The 27,996-nt window shown below is 38.0% G+C and overlaps 2 protein-coding genes across 3 annotated transcripts; one reads left to right on the forward strand and one right to left on the reverse strand.

Annotated features, from left to right (window-relative positions):
- Positions 1-1,535: 1,535 nt before the first annotated feature.
- On the reverse strand, positions 1,536-4,753 carry LOC101746930 (uncharacterized). Of its 2 annotated transcripts, none has more exons than XM_004922145.5 (2): positions 3,811-4,753; positions 1,536-2,758 (listed from the first exon to the last, which is right to left on the reverse strand). In XM_004922145.5, exons 1-2 carry the CDS (start codon positions 3,977-3,979, stop codon positions 1,677-1,679), a joined length of 1,251 nt encoding a protein of 416 aa, XP_004922202.1. In that variant the 5' UTR covers positions 3,980-4,753; the 3' UTR covers positions 1,536-1,676. The 2 variants fall into 2 exon arrangements, with proteins under 2 accessions (XP_004922202.1, XP_004922203.1); XM_004922146.5 differs by having other exon boundaries at positions 1,536-2,834; positions 3,811-4,137.
- A 532-nt stretch (positions 4,754-5,285) lies between these two features.
- On the forward strand, positions 5,286-9,325 carry LOC101735363 (uncharacterized). Its single transcript, XM_004922148.3, has 3 exons — positions 5,286-5,561; positions 6,607-6,741; positions 8,250-9,325. The coding sequence occupies exons 1-3, from the start codon at positions 5,432-5,434 to the stop codon at positions 8,894-8,896; spliced, it is 912 nt and encodes a 303-aa protein (XP_004922205.1). The 5' UTR covers positions 5,286-5,431; the 3' UTR covers positions 8,897-9,325.
- Positions 9,326-27,996: the final 18,671 nt, after the last annotated feature.

Genomic DNA, 27,996 nt, shown 5'->3' on the forward strand with positions numbered 1-27,996 from the left:
TCACGTGCCCAGGGGGGGCTACCCCGGGACTTTAAACACACTCGCCTTACGGCGAGGCCCCAAAACTATAATAATCACGATTAATTACGGCACACAACCGTCCGTTTACAAACGGGCCACTAAGTTGCCGAACGAATTCCAGGAATTTAGGGGTCCGCCCGTTCACAAACGGCGGTGCGACGCAATTAGCACAGGTAGTCACTTTCGAGAAAACACTTGGACGCCAGATGTGCCACGAACCGAGGTCGGGCGATCGAACGAACAATGAGCACGTCAGCACGCGGCGAGTGCTTGGATCGGAATGATATGTGGTGTCGTGGGACACCAGGTAGGAACGAAGCTCCTTCGGCTAATGTAGAATCTACACAAATTGCAAAAAAAATCGTGCTCAATTTTATGTTGGTTTTCTTGATTTTTCCCTTAAATTTTGCTGATTAGTTTTTATTTAAGTACAAGAAAGTATTTAGGATATTCAGTATTTTAGGAAATAATAAATTACTTAAAATAAAACATAAAATGACATACAATGTTTGACAACAAAAAATGACATAGAAATAGAAAAATAGAAATAATAATAGAAAGAGAATGGATGAGAGAACGAAAAGAAAGAGGGAGAAAGAGAAAGGTACTCTACTAAAAGGTACACTACTCGCTTGTGTATGCGACTGTCGCGCCTGCGCACGTCTCATTTAACGGTTTTATTCCACGCACTTTTTTCCACGGATTTTTTCTTACGGTTTTACTATCACATTTTTTTCAGTTCGGTCGCGCAGCAAAATCCCTATCCCCTCCAAGCCTGCCGTAAGGAACTTCGTTCCAAAATCAAACCCGCAAAATAATTTGCGTAATTAATGATAGTAGGACCTCTTGTGAGTCCGCACGGGTCAAGGCGATGCTACTAAGTACCATCCTATCCTATCCTATTTCTGCCGTGAAGCAGTAATGCGTTTCGGTTTGAAGGGTGGGGCAGCCGTCGTAACTATACTGAGACCTTAGAACGTATATCTCAAGATGGGTGGCGCATTTGTATTGTAGATGTCTATGGGCTCCAGTAACCACTTCACGCCAGGTGGGCTACGAGCTCGTCCGCACATCTAATAAAAAAAAATTTTGTTCCGACGCTCCGCGCTTTATACGCGTTAATGAAGAGTCGATATATCGACGCGGACGAGTAGATGAGCTCACGAGCTCACCCTCAAAGAACTGGATAATACTGTCCCTAGCAAGAGCAGTGCTTTGCTGAATTTACCACCGGATCGGAATCGCGACCCACTGAGAAGATCCGGCGAGACACTCAGTGGGCTGTGTCTGTGGTTTAAGTTGCACGTCCCATTCGACGGAGACCGTGGACGGTGCTTGGAAAGCCTAAAATCATCCAGTGTGGATCAGGAAGTTTTGCATTGCACCGTTAATTGGATCGAATATGTAGTTAGAGACAGTCACGCTAAGAAGGTCCTTGCGCGTCTTTTCGAAGGAGCGTTCTGACGCTGTTACGGATCAACTGGTTAGGCTAATTTAATTAAAAAATCAAACAATTTTATGCGTGCATTTTATTAGTTTGTGCATGAAATGAATACTTATGTTTTATCAGACTACGATTGAGACAATGCGTATTTTTGTGTATATTGTCGCAATTATTAACAATTACTTTAAAAGCTAAAAACTGTTGAAAATTATCAAGCGACTTGAACTGCGTTAAGCGTTTTCGTACTACCAACAATATTTCTTCTATTCTTCCTCGATTTCGCGATGATCTTTCGTCTCTTGAACACGCATTCGGGATTTTTGTCGCGCATCTCGTCAGCATACTTCAATTTCGCGTTGGCTTTTTTAGTTTTAGCAATGAACTTTAACGATTGATAGAAATTTTGTGGTTCCACGCTGCCTAGAGAGCTGTTAGTCAATTCGCGTTTGAGAATGTCAATGAAGTCACTTTTCATTCGTTTTTTAGTCGATTTATTGAATCGACTATAGTTGCTGGTACTTTGAGGGGTCGATTTTAATCGATTCTTCTCATGTAATTTAGGTTTTCTGTTGTCACTTTTAAATACTGTTTTATACGATAAATAATCTTCAAGTACAAAATTATTATCATAATAATTTGTAGTAGGTTTTACAATTTTTTTATTAGAATCATTTATTTTCGTGGCAACCTCTATATTGTTGTCTACGAGTTTTTTGGCAACGGATTCCTCAATCTCAAAGCCAAGATTAGACTCGCTCAATTTCAATTTATTCGTTTCAAGGCTTTCTTTCATGTCGCAAGCGCTGAAAGTCGTTTCTAAGATGTCCACAAAGAAATTATACAAATTTTTGTCGTTCGCTTTATGTTCTGAAACCAGAGTCGCCGGTTCGTCTATGGTAACTCTCTTTGTCTTTTTCCCTTCTAAAACTTCCTTGGCTATAGCCGTCACGTTATTGGAATTGATTTTACAAACGTCCCGGCTCTGATCAGAATATAATGACGGACTACTAAATTTGCTACTGTTCGTTGATTTCAATACAATGAAATTATCATCGTAATTCCTGTTTAAGATTTTAGATTTAAATTTACTCTTTTTTTCGTTGTTCATCGCTTTCGCTCTCTCGATTTTAGTAGTTTTTGGTATAATTTCTTCGCCGCTTTTGTCCGGGGCTGGTTCCGGAAACTGCGTACTTGTTGTGCCTTTAGATAGGATATTCAAAACTGAACTAAGAAATTGTTTGTTGTCGCGTCTCCGTGTGATTTGATTTGGCAACGTTTTCAAACGTTTAGTCACTGAAAAAATCAAATCAAATTTTAGAAAATCGATATGTTTCCTGAAAGTTTGAGTTTTTTGTGAATCTTGCGTTTCCTGGAAATAACAATTCACGAAATGTAGCTTAATATTCAGAAAAAATGAAGACATGAGTGGATAAAGGAGTGAAGTACCATTTTAAAGATTTTTAAGTTTTAAATTGAATGAAGGAGCTACGTACGAGGAAAAAGAAAAAAGGAACAAAACTTTGTTGCCCGTTTTCTCAAAATTAAGAAATTGTATCATATCCTCTTCATCCACTCATGTCTTCAATTATTTTAGTGAATTTTAAGTACATGAATTTGAAATTAATTTATATTACTTAAAGTACATACCTATAGGTATATCTAATATGTTTAAACTAAGTTTATTATTATCCAGTCTAATAATATATGGCGCCAACAACATGATTTGCATAAACATTTTTTTATTGTTTAGATGGGTGGACGAGCTCACAGCCCACCTGGTGTTAAGTGATTACTGGAGCCCATAGACATCTACAACCCACCCACCACCACCCACCTTGAGATATAAGTTCTAAGGTCTCAGTATAGTTACAACGGCTGCCCCACCCTTCAAGCCGAAACGCATTACTGCTTCACGGCAGAAATAGGCGGGGTGGTGGTGGTACCTACCCGCGCGGACTCACAAGAGGTCCTATCACTAGTAATTACAATACTTAATCAAAGTATTGATTTTAATTATAACATGTACATATTGATGTTAATTAAAACAATTTTTTATTAATATTTATGCGTATTTTGACAGTCATTTGTGTTTTTAAACAATAAATTAAAAATAAAAATCTTTTGAACATTTTAAGATCAAAACAGTGTATATTAATATTAGTTAAGGTAAAATTACAGTTTCAGATTATAATATATAACTAAATAAATAAATAATAACAAAATAAATTGAACTATAAATCATGTTATTTAATGCCAATAATAGCGCCCATACATACACAAAAAACAAACACACACACACACACACACACATACACAACATACACTCCATACACAAACATACATACCTTGTGTCTTCTGCGCGAAGTTTCTCTTCTCGACGTAAATACCTTTCTTCTTTGTCTCCGGCAAAACATTGAGGGCGCTATCATTAAGCGTTTTATCTTTAACAATTTTAGTTTTAATTGTGTTAGAAGAAGACTTCGACTTCAGAATTCTCCGGTTCGGCTTCTCCATTTTCTTTATAACGTTACTTAATGTTCACGGTTGCATAACTCGAATAATTTTCATGTTGTGGTTGTGTTGTTCTTATATTTTTTTAATTGTATTTATCATTTACGTGTTCATGCGGTTTCTTGTTTTTAATTTGATGTGACGTTTTTCTTAATGTCACTATATAGTTCGATCGAGTGTTTTCGCGAAAAGTTCGAAATTAAATAGTTTGATTAGTTACCTAGTTATTGAGTTAATTTAATTATTGATGTTGTAACGGACTTCGAACTTGAGTTTTTTTTTTGTTTTTACTACCTTAGCTGATATCCTTGAGAGGCTATTCCAACGGAACCTTAACTAGTAGGTGAGCTCACGAGGCTCAAACCTGATGACGTTGCTAACACGAACCCTAGCAAGAGCCGTGCTTCGCAGAATCTACCACCGGATCGGAAACGCGACCCACTGAGAAGATCCGGCGAGAAACTCAGTGGGCTGTGTCTAGGAGTTAGTTTACTCGTCGAGCCCTTCGTCGCAAGCGACGGGTTCGACGAGAACGGTGACCGGTGCTTGAAGTACCTAGAAACACCGTTAGTGGATCGGGAGGATCCGAATTGACGTGTTTGGGGCGACGTCGACTGCTTTCCATTCTGTCCGCAGGATCGGGAATGAAAGTTGAGAGTGTTCAGAGATACTACACTAATCACGGTAAGAACTATATAAATTAACGAGAATCATCTCATATTCAAAAAGTCGTCGTGGCCTAAAGGTCCGGTGCATTCATATTGAGCGATGCACCGGTGTTCGAATCCCAGGCGGGTACTAATTTTTCTAATGAAATACGTACCCGACAAATGTTCACGCTTCATTTCCACAGTGAAGGAATAACATCGTGTAATAAAAATCAAACCCGCAAAATTATAAATTGCGTAATTACTGGTGGTAGGACCTCTTGTGAGTCCGCACGGGTAGGTACCACCGCCTTGCCTATTTCTGCCGTGAAGCAGTAATGTGTTGCGGTTTGAAGGGTGCGGTAGCCGTTGTAACTATACTTGACACCTTAGAACTTATATCTCAAGGTGGGTGGCGCATTTAGGTTGTGGATGTCTATGGGCTCCAGTAACCACTTAACGCCAGGTGGGCTGTGAGCTCGTCCACCCATCTAAGCAATAAAAAAAACAGTTGACTCTCCTTACTTCTACCCTCCATAGGGTATTCCGATTTCGTCCGAAGTCGCCCGACTTGAAATGCCAATTTTTCACGCTACAAATCTAATGAAAATCTATGAACAATTTATACAAACAAAATACATCGTTTTGACAACAAACATATCATTCTTTTTGATTGACAAAATAAATAATCAACAAATCAATTAGGTCATGACGTTTAACCTCAAAAATTTTTAAGTGTAATTTAACGCAAAATTTCCAAATTTTAATCGTGTTTATTTTCAATACCTATATCAATCACCTCATCGATATGTCCACGAGGAATAATACGAAGACGGAAAAGTCGAATGAGAGCGGGGACACTAAAAAGATCATAGATAAATACAATAGGGATGATGCAGTGCAGACGAAGTATTTGCCGGATCGGGGCGATTCATCCGGTAATTTTTTCATGTCAGAACACGAATTTTCTAACAGATTCGAGAGGCGGTCGTTAAAATATTCAATTGAGATAAATGTACTTTAAGGAAATGCCTGTTGAATCTTCATTCTTCATTTTGAGGGGTGAAAGGTTATTTAGTTTTTGTTTTATTTATTTTTATTGCTTAGATGGGTGGACGAGCTCACGGTCCACCTGCTATTAAGCGGTCACCGTCGCCCATGGACTTCAGCAATGCCAGGGGCAGAGCCAAGCCGCTGCCTACCCTAAATGTCGCGAGTTCTTAGTTACGCTGTCAAGTTTTAATGTTAATTTAAAAAAATTATAAAATACATAGGCTAAATTGTTTCTAACCATCCACGTTTTAACACAAGGCAAAGCCAAGTCGATGCCCACCACTGAGTGAACTGCAATCGGCAAGCCTGGGTGCTTAGCGTGAGATTTTAACGATCTCGATAGCGTAAAAGTTAACTCAAATTTGTATGGAGTTGGAACGTTTGCCGCTAGTTCCGACTGCATACTAATTTGAGTTAACTTTTACGCTATCGAGAACGTTAAAAAATCGCACTAAGCACACAAGTGGGGAAATCTATGAATACTTCGAATTTGTATGGAGTTAGAGCGTTTGCCTAACCCTTTTGGGGTAAGTTTACTCTCGGCCCCGGGGCTGTTATAAATAGTTCCCGTATACAATAGTGCTAAGGAACCCCATTATAAATCACAAAGTCAGCAGTTTTATTAGCTCTTTATAATTACTCGTATAATTTAAATCAGTTTGAAACCATCATCCGCGCGCGTGACACTTGCCCTAAATTGAGCCCAATTTATTGTAATTTAATTAAATAAATCTATTCTTTCTTAATTTCATTTTTTAAAAAGGCCTTCGGCCAAATCTCTATAACACTACGTTAGCCGCTAGGGGCGCTGTTCCGACTGCATACAAATTTGAGTTAACTTTTACGCTATCGAGAACTTTAAGAACACGCACTAATCACACGGGTGGGGAAATCTATGTATTTAATACTATAACGCTGTTAATATTTCAGATAAAAGAGAGAAGTCGAGAATTTTAGATCTAGCCGAGAGGAAGCGCATTAGGGAGAGGTATACCATCAGATTAAAAGCCGCAGACCAGAACGTCAATACTAGTGTTGGATCTAAGACAATATCGACTTGCGAAGGTAAAGGCTCCACACGATGATGCCTTCACTTTTTTTTTTTATATCCTGCGGCTCCGGGGTACCTAAACACACAGCCGGTTCAATTAAAATTCATGTTAATGTTAAAGAAAATTTGTAAAATATATATAATTATAAACGATTTAAATAATATGACTGCCAGTGATTAGTGCTGTGTGATTGCGGTCAAAACGCAATTTTAGATAGGTACTAGAGTTGTGTTTTAAATTTTACTGGTGGTAGGACCTCTTGTGAGTCCGCACGGGTAGATACCACCGCCCTGCCTATTTCTGCCGTGAAGCAGTAATGCGTTTCGGTTTGAAGGGCGGGACAGCCGTTGTAACTATACTGAGACCTTAGAACTTATATCTCAACGTGGGTGGCGCATTTACGCTGTAGATGTCTATGGGCGCCAGTAACCGCTTAACAACCAGGTGGGCTGTGAGCTCATCCACCCATCTAAGCAATAAATAAAAAAATATTAAACAATAATTAAATTGAAAAAGAAAACAAATTGTGCTTTAAATCACACAACTGAAGTAAAACTTCTTCAGCTCTATATATACACGTGCATTATTTTTCAACAAACATTTAAATTTATTATGGATTTTCCTTGATAAGCTAATAATTTATGAAATTAAATAAATTTGAGAGGGAGAGAGAAAGAAAATGTGTGTCACACATCTCTCTCTCTCTCTCTCTCTCTCTCTGACTTTTTTTTTTTTTTTTTTTTTTTTTTTTATGATTGAAAGTTTACTGGTGGCCCGAAGGCCTTTCCAGTTTCACCAGGACAGGTGGGCGAGCAAAGGCTCAGCCAAGAGGGGTGGGATTTGCTAACAACTGCCCGAGCGGCAGTCGGAGCGAAGGAGACCTAACAACTCAAGAGCAATTGTTTCGCGAATGAATCTACTACCGGATCGGAATCGCGACCCGCTGAGAAGATCCGGCGAGAAACTCAGCGGGCTGATGCATGGGTTAGGTTGCACGTCGACCTCTTTGTCGAGTTCGACGAGTACGGTTACCGGGGTCCCTAAGCCTGCCCCTAGTATTAGAGCTGAAGGCATCTAATGCAAAGGTTATTGGATCTGATGGATCCGTAAGGACGTGTCTAGGGCGTCGACGGTGACTGGCTCCTGCATGATCAGGATTCGGGGAGTAGTCAGCGGCGGCAACGATAAGGCGATTATCATGACGCATAGCCTTATCGAAGTATCGTTCCGACGCTGACTTCATGTATTTCCGAATTGATTCGAGGCCCAGGTCGTCGTGTAGGTCAACGTTCCTCACGAACCACGGAGCCCCGACAGCTAACCTGCAAAAGCGGGATTGTAGGGATTGGACTCTCTGACTCCTACAGTTAGGTATATACGAAACGTCGATCACACTTTTTCGTAACGCTCTGATCACGTACCTATTCACCATCGTATTCCCGGAGTCAGGCGTGCGTAAAGAAGTTTAACTTCGAAATATTATTGCGACAATTCTGTTATTTGTTATTTTTTTGTTTGTAGATACTACGAAAGACAAAAGCCAAACGCCGAGTAAAATCGATACGGAATCGATTTCAGCGAAGGGACTTTGCGAAAACGATGAATCGATAAAAAAAGGGAGATCCGTTAAAGTACCGATAACGAGCACGCTTATATCGGACAACGACCGAACTAGAATATACAAAGTGGTCAGGTTCATCAATCGGAAACCGCAAAAGGGCAGTATCCAGATCGATTTGACGTCACGAGCGAAGAAGACGTCTAAGTACACGGAGACCGAGCGGCGGGAAGCGAAACGACCGCCCGAGATTGCGTCAGGCGTCGATAAAAAGCCGGATATAAAGAACAGTGGCAGCCGGAGACGGTTTAGGCGGAAGCAGGTCGCGTCGCCGGCGTCTTTGAGGAAGGCGAGCTTCTCACCGCCCACGGAGGTGGCGAAATGGGCGCCTACTTGCCTCAATCGCGAAACAAAACCGTATTACGAAGCTTGGGTGAACACGAAACTGGCGGCCGTGTCGAGAGGTTGCGATTTGAACGATAGAGAAAGGACCAGGTTAATGGAGACGTTTAGAAAGGCATTGGAATGCAGAATCGATAGCCCGGAATTGGTTTATGAAGATTTAACGGACGAGAAATTCACGGGACGAATTAGAATTAAATGTAAATAGGATATTTCGGAATTGCCATTTAAGTAATTTTTTTATTTTTTTATTGCTTAGATGAGTGGACGAGCTCACAGCCCACCTGGTGTTAAGTGGTTACTGGAGCCCATAGACATCTATGACGCAAAAGTGCCAACCAACTTGAGATATAAATTCTAAGGTCTCAGTATAGTTGCAACGGCTGCCCCACCCTCCAAACCGAAACGCATTACTGCTTCACGGCAGAAATAGGCAGGGTGGTGGTACCTACCCGCGCGGACTCGCAAGAGGTCCTACCACCAGTCTACATTGTGGTCTTCGTCTATTTCTCTTTTTATGTCTTAAACTTAAATCTTCTGTCAGTTTTTCGGTCAATTTTTCTTTTTTTTTTAATACTATTAAATGCTCCCGAAGTAATAGTGATAATAAAAAAAAAGCGATATTAAATTGCTAAAAGTAGTTTTAATTTTTATTCGTAAAGATACTGAAGTAATTATGTCGATTTCTCTCTGCGATATTCTTACTAAGGCACCGGAATATCTAGTTGACTCTGGGAGAGACGAATCCGTACGTTAGCGAACGTACCCATACTACGTGACCAATTTTTTTTGTTTTTTCGACCTCTCCCTCCCCTCGGTGATCACTCTTAGTATATGCCAAGACCCCCCCTCTCCCCCTTTAGTTTTCACGTAGTAATTCATAATTATGATTTTGGAACGAAGTTCCTTATCGCGCGTTGTGAAAGGGGGCTAGACGGAAAAAATTCTTACGAAAAGTTGTCACGACACTTTTTAGATCCGTCATTCTGACCGATCAACGTGTAGGCGCTTATCGCGCGACATTGCTCGTATCCGATTGGTCCGCGTAATGAGTACAGTTTCTCGAGATAGCGTCTCAACAATAGTAATTTAGTTCATAGTATTGTTTTTTTCTTCTTCATAATGCGGTGATTTATTATCATAACTTAAAAAAAAAATTACAATTCCTTCACTAATTAATCGAAAGGAACTTCGCGCTATATTCGAATATAGGTCGAAAAAATACGAGATTTCTCTCACTAAAATTGACTACGTGACAAAAACCTGAGCCACCCCCCCCCCCGCTCCTGTGACTGACCGTACTATTTTAAAGAGTCCGCTACCCCCCTAAACGGGTCACGTAGTATGGGTACGTTCCCTTACTGAGAATGAATCTATTTCTCTTCTTCTTAGTCGTATACTTCATTGCTGAAGGTCGTGTCCCTGAAAGCCCTTCGTGGTTCTTTGTACCCACCATTTCCTTCGGGTTTCGGCTTCTCTCAGGGCGGTTGCAATAGAGAGTCCAGTGAGCGCAGCTATCTCATCTGACTAACGGCTTGGTGGCCGGCCGGCGGGTCTTTTCCCTTCTACCTTGACCACCACAGTCAAATTTTCAAGGTTGTCTGGTGGCCGCCGAGCAATGTGACCAAAGTAACCAAGAATCTATGTCTAAGAGACCTAAAACCCTAAAACATACATTAACAAACAAAAGAAAACGACATGGTTACTTACCCGGCAGTCAAAGGGTTAACTTGCTTGATGTCTATAAGCTCTGGCAACTATTTAATACAAGACGGACAGCTTTGTTCAGCCCATAGACACAATCTACTGAGTTTCTCGCCGGATCTTCTCAGCGGGTCGCGAACCCGATCTGGTAATAGAAGCATTCGCGAAGTAGCTCTGCCCTTAAGCTGTTAGGTCTCCTTCGGAGGCGCTCTGACGTCCGTGCTCTCCCACCCAACTTGCTGAAACTGGAAAGGTCTCCGGGCCACCAGTAATCCTCCTATCCTAAAGAAAACGTTCAGATGTCTATGGATTCCGGCAACCACATCATGGATGGGCCGTGACATATTATGCTGGTAGGGCATCTTGTGAGTCCGCACGGGTAGGTACCACCGCCCTGCCTATTTCTGCCGTGAAGCAGTAATGCGTTTCGGTTTGAAGGGTGGGGCAGCCGTTGTAACTATACTGAGACCTTAGAACTTGTGTCTCAATATAGGGGGCGAAATTAACGGTATTTATGTCTATGGACTCCGGTGACCGCTTAACACCAGGCGGGCCGTGAGTTCGTCCGTCAATTTTAACAATAAAAAATATATCGTTCATACCACTCTGCAAAAAATATATATTGATTGTCTGTTTGATGACAGTCAGTAGCGGAACTATTCGAATAACTAGCTCTGACATCACGCGTGAATAGAGATAAATGCGTCACAAGCAACGCTTAAGCCAATCGTGCCTTTCTATCGCTTGATCCGCGGTCTCGCTCGCACACTCAGGTTCGGGCGGAACGTGACACTTTTTCGTGCGTGCAATCAATGCTCATGGATTTGTAAGACGTTATCATGTCAAGATGTGTGACCAAATAAAACCAAATTAATTCGTTAATTGTTTATTTATTATATACGGTTACATTATATAATTAATATTACGCCGCTAAGAGCAACGCCAACTATCGTCGAATAGCAGAAAAAATATCAAAGGTACTAGTAACATCGAGAAAGCTCGAGAAGTATAACGCCATCTATTGTCAAATGGCGGAAACGCATATCAATAATTCGACTTGTGAGGAATATTCTCAATAAGTCTAGGGTGGTCTTATCGACTATAAAAGCGTTGCAGGGATGTCACGAAGGCAGTTAGTAATCAGAACTTCGAAGCGAAACAGCGAACAGGAAACGGAAGAAACGAATTAAGAATTTTAAGGTGTTCGTTAAGTGTTTTAAATAATAAACCCCAACGCATAACAATACCTTAACGGGTCAAATGACCCATTTTGAACTTTCGCATTGAAAATGCACGTGTCGTCTTATTGATTTGGCACCTTTGACTTCATGACTTTTTCTTACCAATTAATCTACAGTTATTGTACTAATTTTTTTTGTTTTCTTTTGTTTATTTTGAGTAATACTTGTCGTGTACCGTTATCCACCCGCTTTGGTAGAAATTGGTACCAGTAAGTGTAGATATAATTAGTCTTAAGCCTAGGAGCTCAATGCGCCTCATCAAATGTCCAAATAAAGTGTCCTCAAAGAGTTACAATTGCTTACATAGAGCGGCGTAAAATGACGAGTTAAAATTGGCGAAATACTATAAAAATGACACCATCGGTGCCGACGGCTTAGGGCCAGATAAACTTCAATCCAAGCCACGATTTGTAGACTTGAAATTGAATTAAAATGCACCCCAATAATTACAGTGCTCTACGATATTTTTGAATTAATCAAAGTGAAATTTCTGGACAATTCCACTGAAGGATTTGATATCAAAATCAAAGTTTAATTTCGTGAAAAGTCAAATGGTGCAGATAGCGCCCTTAGACACCATGAGACAAAAAAATAATTCAAGGTCAACTGCATGGGAATCTTCCGAAGCACGGCAGCGGACGAAAGCTTTTCATCTGACATCAAAATGGTGATTTTCCTAAGAACCAGTTTCGCCTGTTATGCTGAAACTGTATAGTATTAAGTTTAATAATGTGTCACCATCGATCCATTACCACTTATGGTAATAGATCGATGGTGAGTGTGTCACCATCGAAGTTTGCTGTAAAACTCCACTGAAGGATTCTCTGTAATAGCTCGAATCAATTCAATTAAATTTCATGAAACAAACAGCCCTAAGACCTGAAAAGCTCTGTTCAAGTATAACTTTATCTGAGCCCATAAAATCCCAGAGTAAACAAAGCTTGTAAAACAAAGGACCGCGGGAGCCGTGCTTGAAATTTATTTAATTATTATATTTCAAGTTTTATCCGAAGACAGATCCAAGAACTATAAGATACATGACAAACTCAGATGTCTCATTCAAGTTATCACAACAGGAACTTGTCATGGAACTAGATATGCATGAATATAATCCACATCGCTTAGAGCTATGACGGCCAGCAGCCAAACCATTCGCCCAGTTGAAATTATAGCGTGATTTGAAACATTGCCCTAATCTTTATTTGCTGTAAAATTCTACTGAAGGATTCTTTCCGATAACTTGGAGTGGCTCCAAACGAGAATAATATCTTTCCAAGCATAGCTTGGATTGTGACAGCAAAATGTTGGTCAAAGTATTATTTACCAAAACCAAATTTCGTAAAGAACTGCAGAAATGACCTTTAAATTAATTCAAGAATGAGTCAACTCTAATAACTCCGGCGCGTTAAGAATTTGGAGTTAACAACGTGACTTGAAATTTGCTGTAAAACTCTACTGAAGGGTACTTTACGACAGTTATGAGTGGCTCCATTGGATTTTCAAACTTAATGGCTCCAATCGAGAGATATATCTGACCAAGCATAGCTTGGATTGACACTATCAAAGTCTTGGTCAAAGAATTCTTTACCGAAATTCAATTTCTTAAAGAAATCCACAAAATACCTTCTAATTAATTCAAGTAATAAGTCAACTCTAATAATTCCGGCGCGTTAAGCATTTGAAGTGAACAACGTGACTCAAAATTGCTGTAAAAATCTACTGAAAGATTCTTTATGACAGCTTATAATGACCCTATTGGATCATTAAAGATATATAGCTCTATTTGAGAAATATGTCCGACCAAGCTTAACTTGGATTGACACTATCAAAGTCTTGGTCAAAAGATTATTTACTAAAAATCAATTTCGTAAAGAGCTCCACAAATGACAGTCTAGTTAATTCAAGTAATAAGTCAACTCTAATAACTCCGGCGCGTTAAGCATTTGGAGTTAACAACGTGACTCGAAATTTGCTGTAAAACTCTACTGAAGGATACTTTACGACGGTTTGGAGCGGCTCCATTCGATTTTTAAGCATTAATGGCTCCAATCGAGAGATGTGTCTGACCAAGCATAGCTTGGATTGACACCACCAAAGTCTTGGTCAAAGGATTCTTTACCAAATATCAAATTCTTAAAGAAATCAACAAATGAACTTATAATTAATTCAAGTAATGAGTCAACTCTAATAACTCCGGCGCGTTAAGCATTTACAGTGAACAACGTGACTCAAAATAGCTGTAAAACTCTACTGAAGGATTCTCTGCAATAGCTCGAATCGTTTCAATTAAATGCCATGAAACAAACAGCGATAAAACCAGAAAAGCTCTGTTCAAGTATAACTTTATCTGAGCCCATAAAATCCCAGAGTAAACAAAGCTTGTAAAACAAAGGACCGCGGGAGCTGTGATTGAAATTTATTTAATTATTATATTTCAAGTTTTATCCGAAGACAGATCCAAGAACTATAAGATACATGACAAACTCAGATATCTCATTCAAGTGATCACAACAGGAACTTGTCATGGAACTAGATATGCATGAGAATAATCCACATCGCTTAGAGCTATGACGGCCAGCAGCCAAACCATTCGCACGGTTGAAATTATAGCGTGATTTGAAACATTACTCTAATCTTTATTTGCTGTAAAATTCTACTGAAGGATTCTTTCCGATAACTTGGAGTGGCTCCAAAGGAGAACAATATCTTTCCAAGCATAGCTTGGATTGTGACAGCAAAATGTTGGTCAAAGGATTATTTACCAAAACCAAATTTCGTAAAAAACTGCAGAAATGACGTTTCAATTAATTCAAGAATGAGTCAACTCTAATAACTCCGGCGCGTTAAGCATTTGGAGTTAACAACGTGACTCGAAATTTGCTGTAAACTCTACTGAAGGATACTTTACGACAGTTGGAGCGGCTCCATTGGATTTTTAAGCATTAATGGCTCCAATCGAGAGATGTGTCTGACCAAGCATAGCTTGGATTGACACCACCAAAGTCTTGGTCAAAGGATTCTTTACCAAATATCAAATTCTTAAAGAAATCAACAAATGAACTTATAATTAATTCAAGTAATGAGTCAACTCTAATAACTCCGGCGCGTTAAGCATTTACAGTGAACAACGTGACTCAAAATAGCTGTAAAACTCTACTGAAGGATTCTCTGCAATAGCTCGAATCGTTTCAATTAAATGCCATGAAACAAACAGCGATAAAACCAGAAAAGCTCTGTTCAAGTATAACTTTATCTGAGCCCATAAAATCCCAGAGTAAACAAAGCTTGTAAAACAAAGGACCGCGGGAGCTGTGATTGAAATTTATTTAATTATTATATTTCAAGTTTTATCCGAAGACAGATCCAAGAACTATAAGATACATGACAAACTCAGATATCTCATTCAAGTGATCACAACAGGAACTTGTCATGGAACTAGATATGCATGAGAATAATCCACATCGCTTAGAGCTATGACGGCCAGCAGCCAAACCATTCGCACGGTTGAAATTATAGCGTGATTTGAAACATTACTCTAATCTTTATTTGCTGTAAAATTCTACTGAAGGATTCTTTCCGATAACTTGGAGTGGCTCCAAAGGAGAACAATATCTTTCCAAGCATAGCTTGGATTGTGACAGCAAAATGTTGGTCAAAGGATTATTTACCAAAACCAAATTTCGTAAAAAACTGCAGAAATGACGTTTCAATTAATTCAAGAATGAGTCAACTCTAATAACTCCGGCGCGTTAAGCATTTGGAGTTAACAACGTGACTTGAAATTTGCTGTTAAACTCTACTGAAGGGTACTTTACGACAGTTATGAGTGGCTCCATTGGATTTTCAAACTTAATGGCTCCAATCGAGAGATATATCTGGCCAAGCATAGCTTGGATTGACACTATCAAAGTCTTGGTCAAAGAATTCTTTACCGAAATTCAATTTCTTAAAGAAATCCACAAAATACCTTCTAATTAATTCAAGTAATGAGTCAACTCTAATAATTCCGGCGCGTTAAGCATTTGAAGTGAACAACGTGACTCAAAATTGCTGTAAAAATCTACTGAAAGATTCTTTATGACAGCTTATAATGACCCTATTGGATCATTAAAGATATATAGCTCTAATTGTGAAATATGTCTGGCCAAGCCTAACTTGGATTGACACTATCAAAGTCTTGGTCAAAAGATTATTTATTTTACTAAAAATCAATTTCGTAAAGAGCTCCACAAATGACAGTCTAGTTAATTCAAGTAATAAGTCAACTCTAATAACTCCGGCGCGTTAAGCATTTGGAGTTAACAACGTGACTCGAAATTTGCTGTAAAACTCTACTGAAGGATACTTTACGACGGTTTGGAGCGGCTCCATTCGATTTTTAAGCATTAATGGCTCCAATCGAGAGATGTGTCTGACCAAGCATAGCTTGGATTGACACCACCAAAGTCTTGGTCAAAGGATTCTTTACCAAATATCAAATTCTTAAAGAAATCAACAAATGAACTTATAATTAATTCAAGTAATGAGTCAACTCTAATAACTCCGGCGCGTTAAGCATTTGGAGTTAACAACGTGACTCGAAATTTGCTGTAAACTCTACTGAAGGATACTTTACGACAGTTGGAGCGGCTCCATTGGATTTTTAAGCATTAATGGCTCCAATCGAGAGATGTGTCTGACCAAGCATAGCTTGGATTGACACCACCAAAGTCTTGGTCAAAGGATTCTTTACCAAATATCAAATTCTTAAAGAAATCAACAAATGAACTTATAATTAATTCAAGTAATGAGTCAACTCTAATAACTCCGGCGCGTTAAGCATTTACAGTGAACAACGTGACTCAAAATAGCTGTAAAACTCTACTGAAGGATTCTCTGCAATAGCTCGAATCGTTTCAATTAAATGCCATGAAACAAACAGCGATAAAACCAGAAAAGCTCTGTTCAAGTATAACTTTATCTGAGCCCATAAAATCCCAGAGTAAACAAAGCTTGTAAAACAAAGGACCGCGGGAGCTGTGATTGAAATTTATTTAATTATTATATTTCAAGTTTTATCCGAAGACAGATCCAAGAACTATAAGATACATGACAAACTCAGATATCTCATTCAAGTGATCACAACAGGAACTTGTCATGGAACTAGATATGCATGAGAATAATCCACATCGCTTAGAGCTATGACGGCCAGCAGCCAAACCATTCGCACGGTTGAAATTATAGCGTGATTTGAAACATTACTCTAATCTTTATTTGCTGTAAAATTCTACTGAAGGATTCTTTCCGATAACTTGGAGTGGCTCCAAAGGAGAACAATATCTTTCCAAGCATAGCTTGGATTGTGACAGCAAAATGTTGGTCAAAGGATTATTTACCAAAACCAAATTTCGTAAAAAACTGCAGAAATGACGTTTCAATTAATTCAAGAATGAGTCAACTCTAATAACTCCGGCGCGTTAAGCATTTGGAGTTAACAACGTGACTTGAAATTTGCTGTTAAACTCTACTGAAGGGTACTTTACGACAGTTATGAGTGGCTCCATTGGATTTTCAAACTTAATGGCTCCAATCGAGAGATATATCTGACCAAGCATAGCTTGGATTGACACTATCAAAGTCTTGGTCAAAGAATTCTTTACCCAAATTCAATTTCGTAAAGAGCTCTACAAATGACCTCCTAATTAGTTCAAGTAATGAGTCAACTCTAATAATTCCGGCGCGTTAAGCATTTGGAGTTAACAACGTGACTCGAAATTTGCTGTAAAACTCTACTGAAGGATACTTTACGACAGTTTGGAGTGACCCTATTTGATTATTAAAAATTAATGGTTCTATTTGAGAAATATGTCTGACCAAGCTTAACTTGAATTGACACTATCAAAGTCTTGGTCAAAGGATCATTTACCGAAATTCAATTTCCTAAAGAACTCTACAAATGACCTCCTAATTAGTTCAAGTAATGAGTCAACTCTAATAATTCCGGTGCGTTAAGCATTTGGAGTTAACAACGTGACTCGAAATTTGCTGTAAAACTCTTATGTAGTATTTTTCACATTAGGTCGGAGTGACTTCATTGGATTTAAAAAAAATGAATGGCTCCAATCGAGAAATATGTCTGACCAAGCCTAACTTGGATTGACAGTATCAAAGTCTTGGTCAAAAGATTATTTACTAAAAACCAATTTCGTAAAGAAATCCAAGAAATATTTAATTAATTCAAGTAATAAGTCAACTCTAATAACTCCGGCGCGTCAAGCATTTGAAGTGAACAACGTGACTCAAAATTGCTGTAAAAATCTACTGAAAGATTCTTTATGACAGCTTATAATGACCCTATTGGATCATTAAAGATATATAGCTCTATTTGAGAAATATGTCCGACCAAGCTTAACTTGGATTGACACTATCAAAGTCTTGGTCAAAAGATTATTTACTAAAAATCAATTTCGTAAAGAGCTCCACAAATGACAGTCTAGTTAATTCAAGTAATAAGTCAACTCTAATAACTCCGGCGCGTTAAGCATTTGGAGTTAACAACGTGACTCGAAATTTGCTGTAAAACTCTACTGAAGGATACTTTACGACAGTTTGGAGTGACCCTATTTGATTATTAAAAATTAATGGTTCTATTTGAGAAATATGTCTGACCAAGCTTAACTTGAATTGACACTATCAAAGTCTTGGTCAAAGGATCATTTACCGAAATTCAATTTCCTAAAGAACTCTACAAATGACCTCCTAATTAGTTCAAGTAATGAGTCAACTCTAATAATTCCGGTGCGTTAAGCATTTGGAGTTAACAACGTGACTCGAAATTTGCTGTAAAACTCTTATGTAGTATTTTTCACATTAGGTCGGAGTGACTTCATTGGATTTAAAAAAAATGAATGGCTCCAATCGAGAAATATGTCTGACCAAGCCTAACTTGGATTGACAGTATCAAAGTCTTGGTCAAAAGATTATTTACTAAAAACCAATTTCGTAAAGAAATCCAAGAAATATTTAATTAATTCAAGTAATAAGTCAACTCTAATAACTCCGGCGCGTCAAGCATTTGAAGTGAACAACGTGACTCAAAATTGCTGTAAAAATCTACTGAAAGATTCTTTATGACAGCTTATAATGACCCTATTGGATCATTAAAGATATATAGCTCTATTTGAGAAATATGTCCGACCAAGCTTAACTTGGATTGACACTATCAAAGTCTTGGTCAAAAGATTATTTACTAAAAATCAATTTCGTAAAGAGCTCCACAAATGACAGTCTAGTTAATTCAAGTAATAAGTCAACTCTAATAACTCCGGCGCGTTAAGCATTTGGAGTTAACAACGTGACTCGAAATTTGCTGTAAAACTCTACTGAAGGATACTTTACGACGGTTTGGAGCGGCTCCATTCGATTTTTAAGCATTAATGGCTCCAATCGAGAGATGTGTCTGACCAAGCATAGCTTGGATTGACACCACCAAAGTCTTGGTCAAAGGATTCTTTACCAAATATCAAATTCTTAAAGAAATCAACAAATGAACTTATAATTAATTCAAGTAATGAGTCAACTCTAATAACTCCGGCGCGTTAAGCATTTGGAGTTAACAACGTGACTCGAAATTTGCTGTAAAACTCTACTGAAGGGTACTTATGACAGTTATGAGTGGCTCCATTGGATTTTCAAACTTAATGGCTCCAATCGAGAGATATATCTGGCCAAGCCTAACTTGGATTGACACTATCAAAGTCTTGGTCAAAAGATTATTTACTAAAAATTAATTTCGTAAAGAGCTCCACAAATGACAGTCTAGTTAATTCAAGTAATAAGTCAACTCTAATAACTCCGGCGCGTTAAGCATTTGGAGTTAACAACGTGACTCGAAATTTGCTGTAAAACTCTACTGAAGGATACTTTACGACACTTTGGAGTCACCCTATTTGATTATTAAAAATTAATGGTTCTATTTGAGAAATATGTCTGACCAAGCTTAACTTGAATTGACACTATCAAAGTCTTGGTCAAAGGATCATTTACCGAAATTCAATTTCCTAAAGAACTCTACAAATGACCTCCTAATTAGTTCAAGTAATGAGTCAACTCTAATAATTCCGGTGCGTTAAGCATTTGGAGTTAACAACGTGACTCGAAATTTGCTGTAAAACTCTTATGTAGTATTTTTCACATTAGGTCGGAGTGACTTCATTGGATTTAAAAAAAATGAATGGCTCCAATCGAGAAATATGTCTGACCAAGCCTAACTTGGATTGACAGTATCAAAGTCTTGGTCAAAAGATTATTTACTAAAAACCAATTTCGTAAAGAAATCCAAGAAATATTTAATTAATTCAAGTAATAAGTCAACTCTAATAACTCCGGCGCGTCAAGCATTTGAAGTGAACAACGTGACTCAAAATTGCTGTAAAAATCTACTGAAAGATTCTTTATGACAGCTTATAATGACCCTATTGGATCATTAAAGATATATAGCTCTATTTGAGAAATATGTCCGACCAAGCTTAACTTGGATTGACACTATCAAAGTCTTGGTCAAAAGATTATTTACTAAAAATCAATTTCGTAAAGAGCTCCACAAATGACATTCTAGTTAATTCAAGTAATAAGTCAACTCTAATAACTCCGGCGCGTTAAGCATTTGGAGTTAACAACGTGACTCGAAATTTGCTGTAAAACTCTACTGAAGGATACTTTACGACGGTTTGGAGCGGCTCCATTCGATTTTTAAGCATTAATGGCTCCAATCGAGAGATGTGTCTGACCAAGCATAGCTTGGATTGACACCACCAAAGTCTTGGTCAAAGGATTCTTTACCAAATATCAAATTCTTAAAGAAATCAACAAATGAACTTATAATTAATTCAAGTAATGAGTCAACTCTAATAACTCCGGCGCGTTAAGCATTTGAAGTGAACAACGTGACTCAAAATTGCTGTAAAAATCTACTGAAAGATTCTTTATGACAGCTTATAATGACCCTATTGGATCATTAAAGATATATAGCTCTATTTGAGAAATATGTCCGACCAAGCTTAACTTGGATTGACACTATCAAAGTCTTGGTCAAAAGATTATTTACTAAAAATCAATTTCGTAAAGAGCTCCACAAATGACAGTCTAGTTAATTCAAGTAATAAGTCAACTCTAATAACTCCGGCGCGTTAAGCATTTGGAGTTAACAACGTGACTCGAAATTTGCTGTAAAACTCTACTGAAGGATACTTTACGACAGTTTGGAGTGACCCTATTTGATTATTAAAAATTAATGGTTCTATTTGAGAAATATGTCTGACCAAGCTTAACTTGAATTGACACTATCAAAGTCTTGGTCAAAGGATCATTTACCGAAATTCAATTTCCTAAAGAACTCTACAAATGACCTCCTAATTAGTTCAAGTAATGAGTCAACTCTAATAATTCCGGTGCGTTAAGCATTTGGAGTTAACAACGTGACTCGAAATTTGCTGTAAAACTCTTATGTAGTATTTTTCACATTAGGTCGGAGTGACTTCATTGGATTTAAAAAAAATGAATGGCTCCAATCGAGAAATATGTCTGACCAAGCCTAACTTGGATTGACAGTATCAAAGTCTTGGTCAAAAGATTATTTACTAAAAACCAATTTCGTAAAGAAATCCAAGAAATATTTAATTAATTCAAGTAATAAGTCAACTCTAATAACTCCGGCGCGTCAAGCATTTGAAGTGAACAACGTGACTCAAAATTGCTGTAAAAATCTACTGAAAGATTCTTTATGACAGCTTATAATGACCCTATTGGATCATTAAAGATATATAGCTCTATTTGAGAAATATGTCCGACCAAGCTTAACTTGGATTGACACTATCAAAGTCTTGGTCAAAAGATTATTTACTAAAAATCAATTTCGTAAAGAGCTCCACAAATGACAGTCTAGTTAATTCAAGTAATAAGTCAACTCTAATAACTCCGGCGCGTTAAGCATTTGGAGTTAACAACGTGACTCGAAATTTGCTGTAAAACTCTACTGAAGGATACTTTACGACGGTTTGGAGCGGCTCCATTCGATTTTTAAGCATTAATGGCTCCAATCGAGAGATGTGTCTGACCAAGCATAGCTTGGATTGACACCACCAAAGTCTTGGTCAAAGGATTCTTTACCAAATATCAAATTCTTAAAGAAATCAACAAATGAACTTATAATTAATTCAAGTAATGAGTCAACTCTAATAACTCCGGCGCGTTAAGCATTTGGAGTTAACAACGTGACTCGAAATTTGCTGTAAAACTCTACTGAAGGGTACTTATGACAGTTATGAGTGGCTCCATTGGATTTTCAAACTTAATGGCTCCAATCGAGAGATATATCTGGCCAAGCCTAACTTGGATTGACACTATCAAAGTCTTGGTCAAAAGATTATTTACTAAAAATTAATTTCGTAAAGAGCTCCACAAATGACAGTCTAGTTAATTCAAATAATAAGTCAACTCTAATAACTCCGGCGCGTTAAGCATTTGGAGTTAACAACGTGACTCGAAATTTGCTGTAAAACTCTACTGAAGGATACTTTACGACACTTTGGAGTCACCCTATTTGATTATTAAAAATTAATGGCTCTATTTGAGAAATATGTCTGACCAAGCATAGCTTGGATTGACACTATCAAAGTTTTGGTCAAAGGATTCTTTACCGAAATTCAATTCCTTAAAGAAATCCAAAAATGACCGTCAAATTAATTCATGTAATGAGTCAACTCTAATAATTTCGGCGCGTTAAGCATTTTCAGTGAACAAAGTGACTCGAAACACTCCAATAATTACAGTGCTTTACAACATTTTCTAAATTTCCAAAACCGAATTTCTGGAAAAATCCCGGTTCAAGTTTAACTTGGCGAAAAGTCAAATGATGCAGGAAGCGCCCTTAGACACCACAAGACAGAAACATAAACATCCACTGCATGGGAATCTTCCGAACCACGGCAACGGACGAAAACTTGTCACCTTTTTTTTTTTTTTTTTTTTCGGGTAGAGGGCCGAACCTCCTACGAGGTCCCCGCGCAAGAGGGGCGCGCGCGGTATGTGAGACTCAACGGTCTGCATGGTGTTGTGAGCAGACCGCGGGCCCAAAAACTTGTCACCTGACAAAGTAATCATTTATATTTTTTTAAGAATGGTGACATTCTCAAAAGCCAGGCTTTCCCCCTGATCTGAAACTTTATAGTATTAAATTTAACAATGTGTCACTATCGAAGTTTACTGTAAAATTCTACTGAAAGCTTCAAGTTTTAAAACCTAACTCCTCACAATAGAGATTCTCAAAATTTCACGAAAACCTTTATCTTTCATATGAGACTAGAAAAAACGTGTCTGCTAATTAGTCGAACGACTAAAAGTCACAAGATTCCGAGGAATTTGTCAAGGGGACCTTGAAATTTTAGCAATCCAATTACTTTTTTTTACTATATAGGTCTATGCTTTTTTGGAACATCGCAACTCATCAACTATTTGTTATTTTATTTGCGAGTAGTATTAGCTAAAGCTGTAAAACTCTAGTGAAGGATCCTTCATGATAGGCTCGGGTGGATTCATTGAATTATTTAAAATTAATGACTTCAATCAAGAAACATGTCTGACTAAAGAACTCTACAAATGACCTCCTAATTAATCCTAGTCATAAGTCAACTCTAATAACTCCGGCGCGTTAAGCATTTGGAGCCAACAACGTGACTCAAAATTTGCTGTAAAACTCTACTGAAGGATTCTCTGCAATAGCTCGAATCGTTTCAATGAAATGCCATGAAACAAACAGCCCTAAAACCAGAAAAGCTCTGTTCAAGTATAACTTTATCTGAGCCCATAAAATCCCAGAGTAAACAAAGCTTGTAAAACAAAGGACCGCGGGAGCTGTGATTGAAATTTATTTAATTATTATATTTCAAGTTTTATCCGAAGACAAATCCAAGAACTATAAGATACATGACAAACTCAGATGTCTCATTCAAGTCATCACAACAGGAACTTGTCATGGAACTAGATATGCATGAATATAATCCACATCGCTTAGAGCTATGACGGCCAGCAGCCAAACCATTCGCCCAGTTGAAATTATAGCGTGATTTGAAACATTGCCCTAATCTTTATTTGCTGTAAAATTCTACTGAAGGATTCTTTCCGATAACTTGGAGTGGCTCCAAACGAGAATAATATCTTTCCAAGCATAGCTTGGATTGTGACAGCAAAATGTTGGTCAAAGGATTATTTACCAAAACAAATGTTCGTAAAGAACTGCAGAAATGACGTTTCAATTAATTCAAGAATGAGTCAACTCTAATAACTCCGGCGCGTTAAGCATTTGGAGTTAACAACGTGACTTGAAATTTGCTGTAAAACTCTACTGAAGGGTACTTTACGACAGTTATGAGTGGCTCCATTGGATTTTCAAACTTAATGGCTCCAATCGAGAGATATATCTGACCAAGCATAGCTTGGATTGACACTATCAAAGTCTTGGTCAAAGAATTCTTTACCGAAATTCAATTTCTTAAAGAAATCCACAAAATACCTTCTAATTAATTCAAGTAATAAGTCAACTCTAATAATTCCGGCGCGTTAAGCATTTGAAGTGAACAACGTGACTCAAAATTACTGTAAAAATCTACTGAAGGATACTTTACGACAGTTTGGAGTGGCTCCTTTGGAGTTTTTACCATTAATGGCTCCAAACGAGAACAATATCTTTCCAAGCATAGCTTGGGTTGTGATACCAAAATGTTGGTCGAAGGATGTTTTACCCTAATACAATTTCGTAAAGAACTCCAGATATGGCCTTGACAGCTGTAAAGCCAGAAAAACTCTGCCCAACTATAGTATGACCTGAGGCCATAAAATCTCAGAGTAAGCAAAGCTAGTAAAACAAAGGACCGCGGGAGCTGTGCTTGCAATCTATTTAATTATTAAATTTCAAATGTCATCCGACGATAGATCCAAGAACTATATCATGATACATGAAAAACTCTGTTGTCTCATTCAAGTCATCACAACAGGAACTTGTCATGGAACTAGATATGCATGAGAATAATCCACATCGCTTAGAACTATGACGGCCAGCAGCCAAACCATTCGCCCGGTTGAAATTATAGCGTGATTTGAAACATTACTCTAATCTTTATTTGCTGTAAAATTCTACTGAAGGATTCTTTCCGATAACTTGGAGTGGTTCCAAACGAGAACAATATCTTTCCAAGCATAGCTTGGATTGCGACAGCAAAATGTTGGTCAAAGGAATCTTTACCAAAAATAAATTTCGTAAAGAGGTGCAAAAATGACCTCCTAATTTATTCAAGTATTACGTCAACTCTAATAACTCCGGCGCGTTAAGCATTTGGAGTTAACAACGTGACTCGAAATTTGCTGTAAAACTCTACTGAAGGATTATTTATGACAGCTTATAATGACCCGATTGGATCATTAAAAATAAATGGCTCTAATTGTGAAATATGTCTGACCAAGCATAGCTTAGATTGACACTATCAAAGTCTTGGTCAAAGAATTCTTTACCCAAATTCAATTTCGTAAAGAGGTGCAAAAATGACCTCCTAATTAATTCAAGTATTACGTCAACTCTAATAACTCCGGCGCGTTAAGCAATTGGAGTTAACAACGTGACTCGAAATTTGCTGTAAAACTCTACTGAAGGATACTTTACGACAGTTTGAAGTGGCACCATTGGATTTTTAAGCATTAATGGCTCCAATCGAGAGATGTGTCTGACCAAGCATAGCTTGGATTGACATTACCAAAGTCTTGGTCAAAGGATTCTTTACCAAAATTCAAATTCTTAAAGAAATCCACAAATGACCTTATAATTAATTCAAGTAATGAGTCAACTCTAATAATTCCGGCGCGTTAAGCATTTGCAGTGAACAACGTGACTCGAAATTAGCTGTAAAACTCTACTGAAGGATACTTTACGACAGTTTGGAGTGGCTACTTTGGAGTTTTGAACATTAATGGCTCCAAAGAGAGAACAATATCTTTCCAAGCATAGCTTGGATTGTGATATCAACATGTTGGTCAAAGGATTTACCGAAATTCAATTTTGTAAAGAACTGCAGAAATGACCTTTCAATTAATTCAAGTAATAAGTCAACTCTAATAACTCCGGCGCGTTAAGCATTTGGAGTTAACAACGTGACTCGAAATTTGCTGTAAAACTCTACTGAAGGATACTTTACGACAGTTTGGAGTGGCTCCTTTGGAGTTTTGAACATTAATGGCTCCAAAGAGAGAACAATATCTTTCCAAGCATAGCTTGGATTGTGATATCAACATGTTAGTCAAAGGATTCTTTACCAAAATTCAATTTTGTAAAGAACTGCAGAAATGACTTTTCAATTAATTCAAGTAATAAGTCAACTCTAATAACTCCGGCGCGTTAAGCATTTGGAGTTAACAACGTGACTCGAAATTTGCTGTAAAACTCTACTGAAGAATTCTCCGCAAGAGCTCGAATCGACTTAACTAAAAGTCACGAAATTAACGGCGACAAAAACAAAAAAGCTCTGTCCAAGCATTATTTGACTTGATGCCAAATATTCCACAGGAAATATAGCCATTTAATTAATTTATCAACTCCCATACAAGATAAACTGCAACTATTAGAATAGATAAAAAATAAATAGCAAACAAATAAAACAAAACAAAATCAAGCATTTATTTTAAATCATATATTCAAAGGTTACACATTTCGAATTCTGGAACAATCTAGCCGTGGCATTTCAGACAACGGTTCGTTGTCATCTCACAGCGCTGTCCTATATAATTTTAGTTGGCAAATTCTTCGAATACATGATTTTGAAGGTAAAACTACAAAAACATTTGTCGCATTAATACAAAAAAGCATACAGGATGCATCGAGCAGACACATTCATAGGTACGTTTACTTCACGCACTGCCTTACTGTACGAGAGTTAAGTTTTCTTTTTCTTTTTGAAAAAATACAATCGCATCGCAAATCCAGTCGCTTCAATTAGCACCATATTAAAACAAAAATGATTCGCAAAAAACTATGTATGTCTTTTTATTCGTAGAGTTCTTGGCTTGATATCTTGGCAGTGGCTTATGCAGTCTATACAGATGCGACCACGTATTTACAGGGCCCACGTCACCCAAAAGAATTGTTAGATAGAAAAATCGAGAAAATTCCTACAATATCCATCATTGGAATCTGCAGGGTTTTGAAATAAACCGGGTGTGCCTAAAATGAAACGAGATTCCAACTTGAAATTTGCTGTAAAATTCAAATGAAAGTTGCCGCGTTCACGTTTCCAGGCGATTCTGCGCACGTTCATAGCGTGCTAACTTGTCGGGGGACTGAGCTTAGCTTAGTCCGGACCGTAAATAAGCTGATAAAAAAGCGGATCAAAATGTAATTAGGCAAAAATATGTCACTGCCAAAAAGACTCGGCAAAAGGTAATTATGGCCTTGGTGACGTCTCTATATCAAGCAAGCTTAAATGATTTAGAAAACGGTATTCACAACAGTGAACCCGTTGGATTTAATAACTAACTTGAAAATTCAAGTATAGTCCCCAGCACGTAACTTGGCAAGAGTCAATAGATGCGCAGAAGTCGTTTTTTAGGTTTCTTTGGTTGTCAAGCGGGACGCGGGGAAAGACGTAGCACGTTTCCGAGCGCGCGATTGGTGAGTCAGTCGACCCTCCCCTCCCGCACCGCGTCCACGTTCCGTTCACTCCCGATTACACATGCGCCTACTAAAGTTGGTGGAACCCTTTGTTTACATTGAGTTTTTGTTAGGAGTTGTTATTATTGTTTTAAATTTGTTTGCAATGCCAGGACCAAATACCAATGACCATATAGTCGATTCAGTCACTGAGCATTTTATTATTTACGCCAGTGACGACAGCGACTCTTCCGCGACGAGAGTTATGTCGAGGATGAGGAGCCAACTCTTTCCACCAGCTCAGGTGCTACCATAAATTTAATGCAAGAGGTAGCACTATTAGAAAACGATAGTGACGACGGCGACACATAATTTTTAATATTAAGTATATTTTTTTAAATAAACTTCTGAACTTTTAATTGTATTTTATTTATAACACCTAATACACTTCACGAATTCCTCTCTTTTCTTTAACTTTCTTCTAAGCACACAGGCTTAAAAATAAATTGTGGCAAATAAAAAGTTAAATAAAATAAAATTAAATTATATGCGGGCAATAAAAGTGACCATTTTTTTGTTGCAATGTGCATTATGCGCGTCATTACCCCCACTACACCAAAACCTTGCCAACTTACGTGCCGCTTACTACAGGGTGGCCCATAAGTCCTTTGAAAAGTAAAATTTGAATAAAACGAA

The sequence above is a fragment of the Bombyx mori genome, chromosome 11 (genome assembly GCF_030269925.1).
Source record: "Bombyx mori chromosome 11, ASM3026992v2".
NCBI lineage: Eukaryota > Metazoa > Arthropoda > Insecta > Lepidoptera > Bombycidae > Bombyx > Bombyx mori.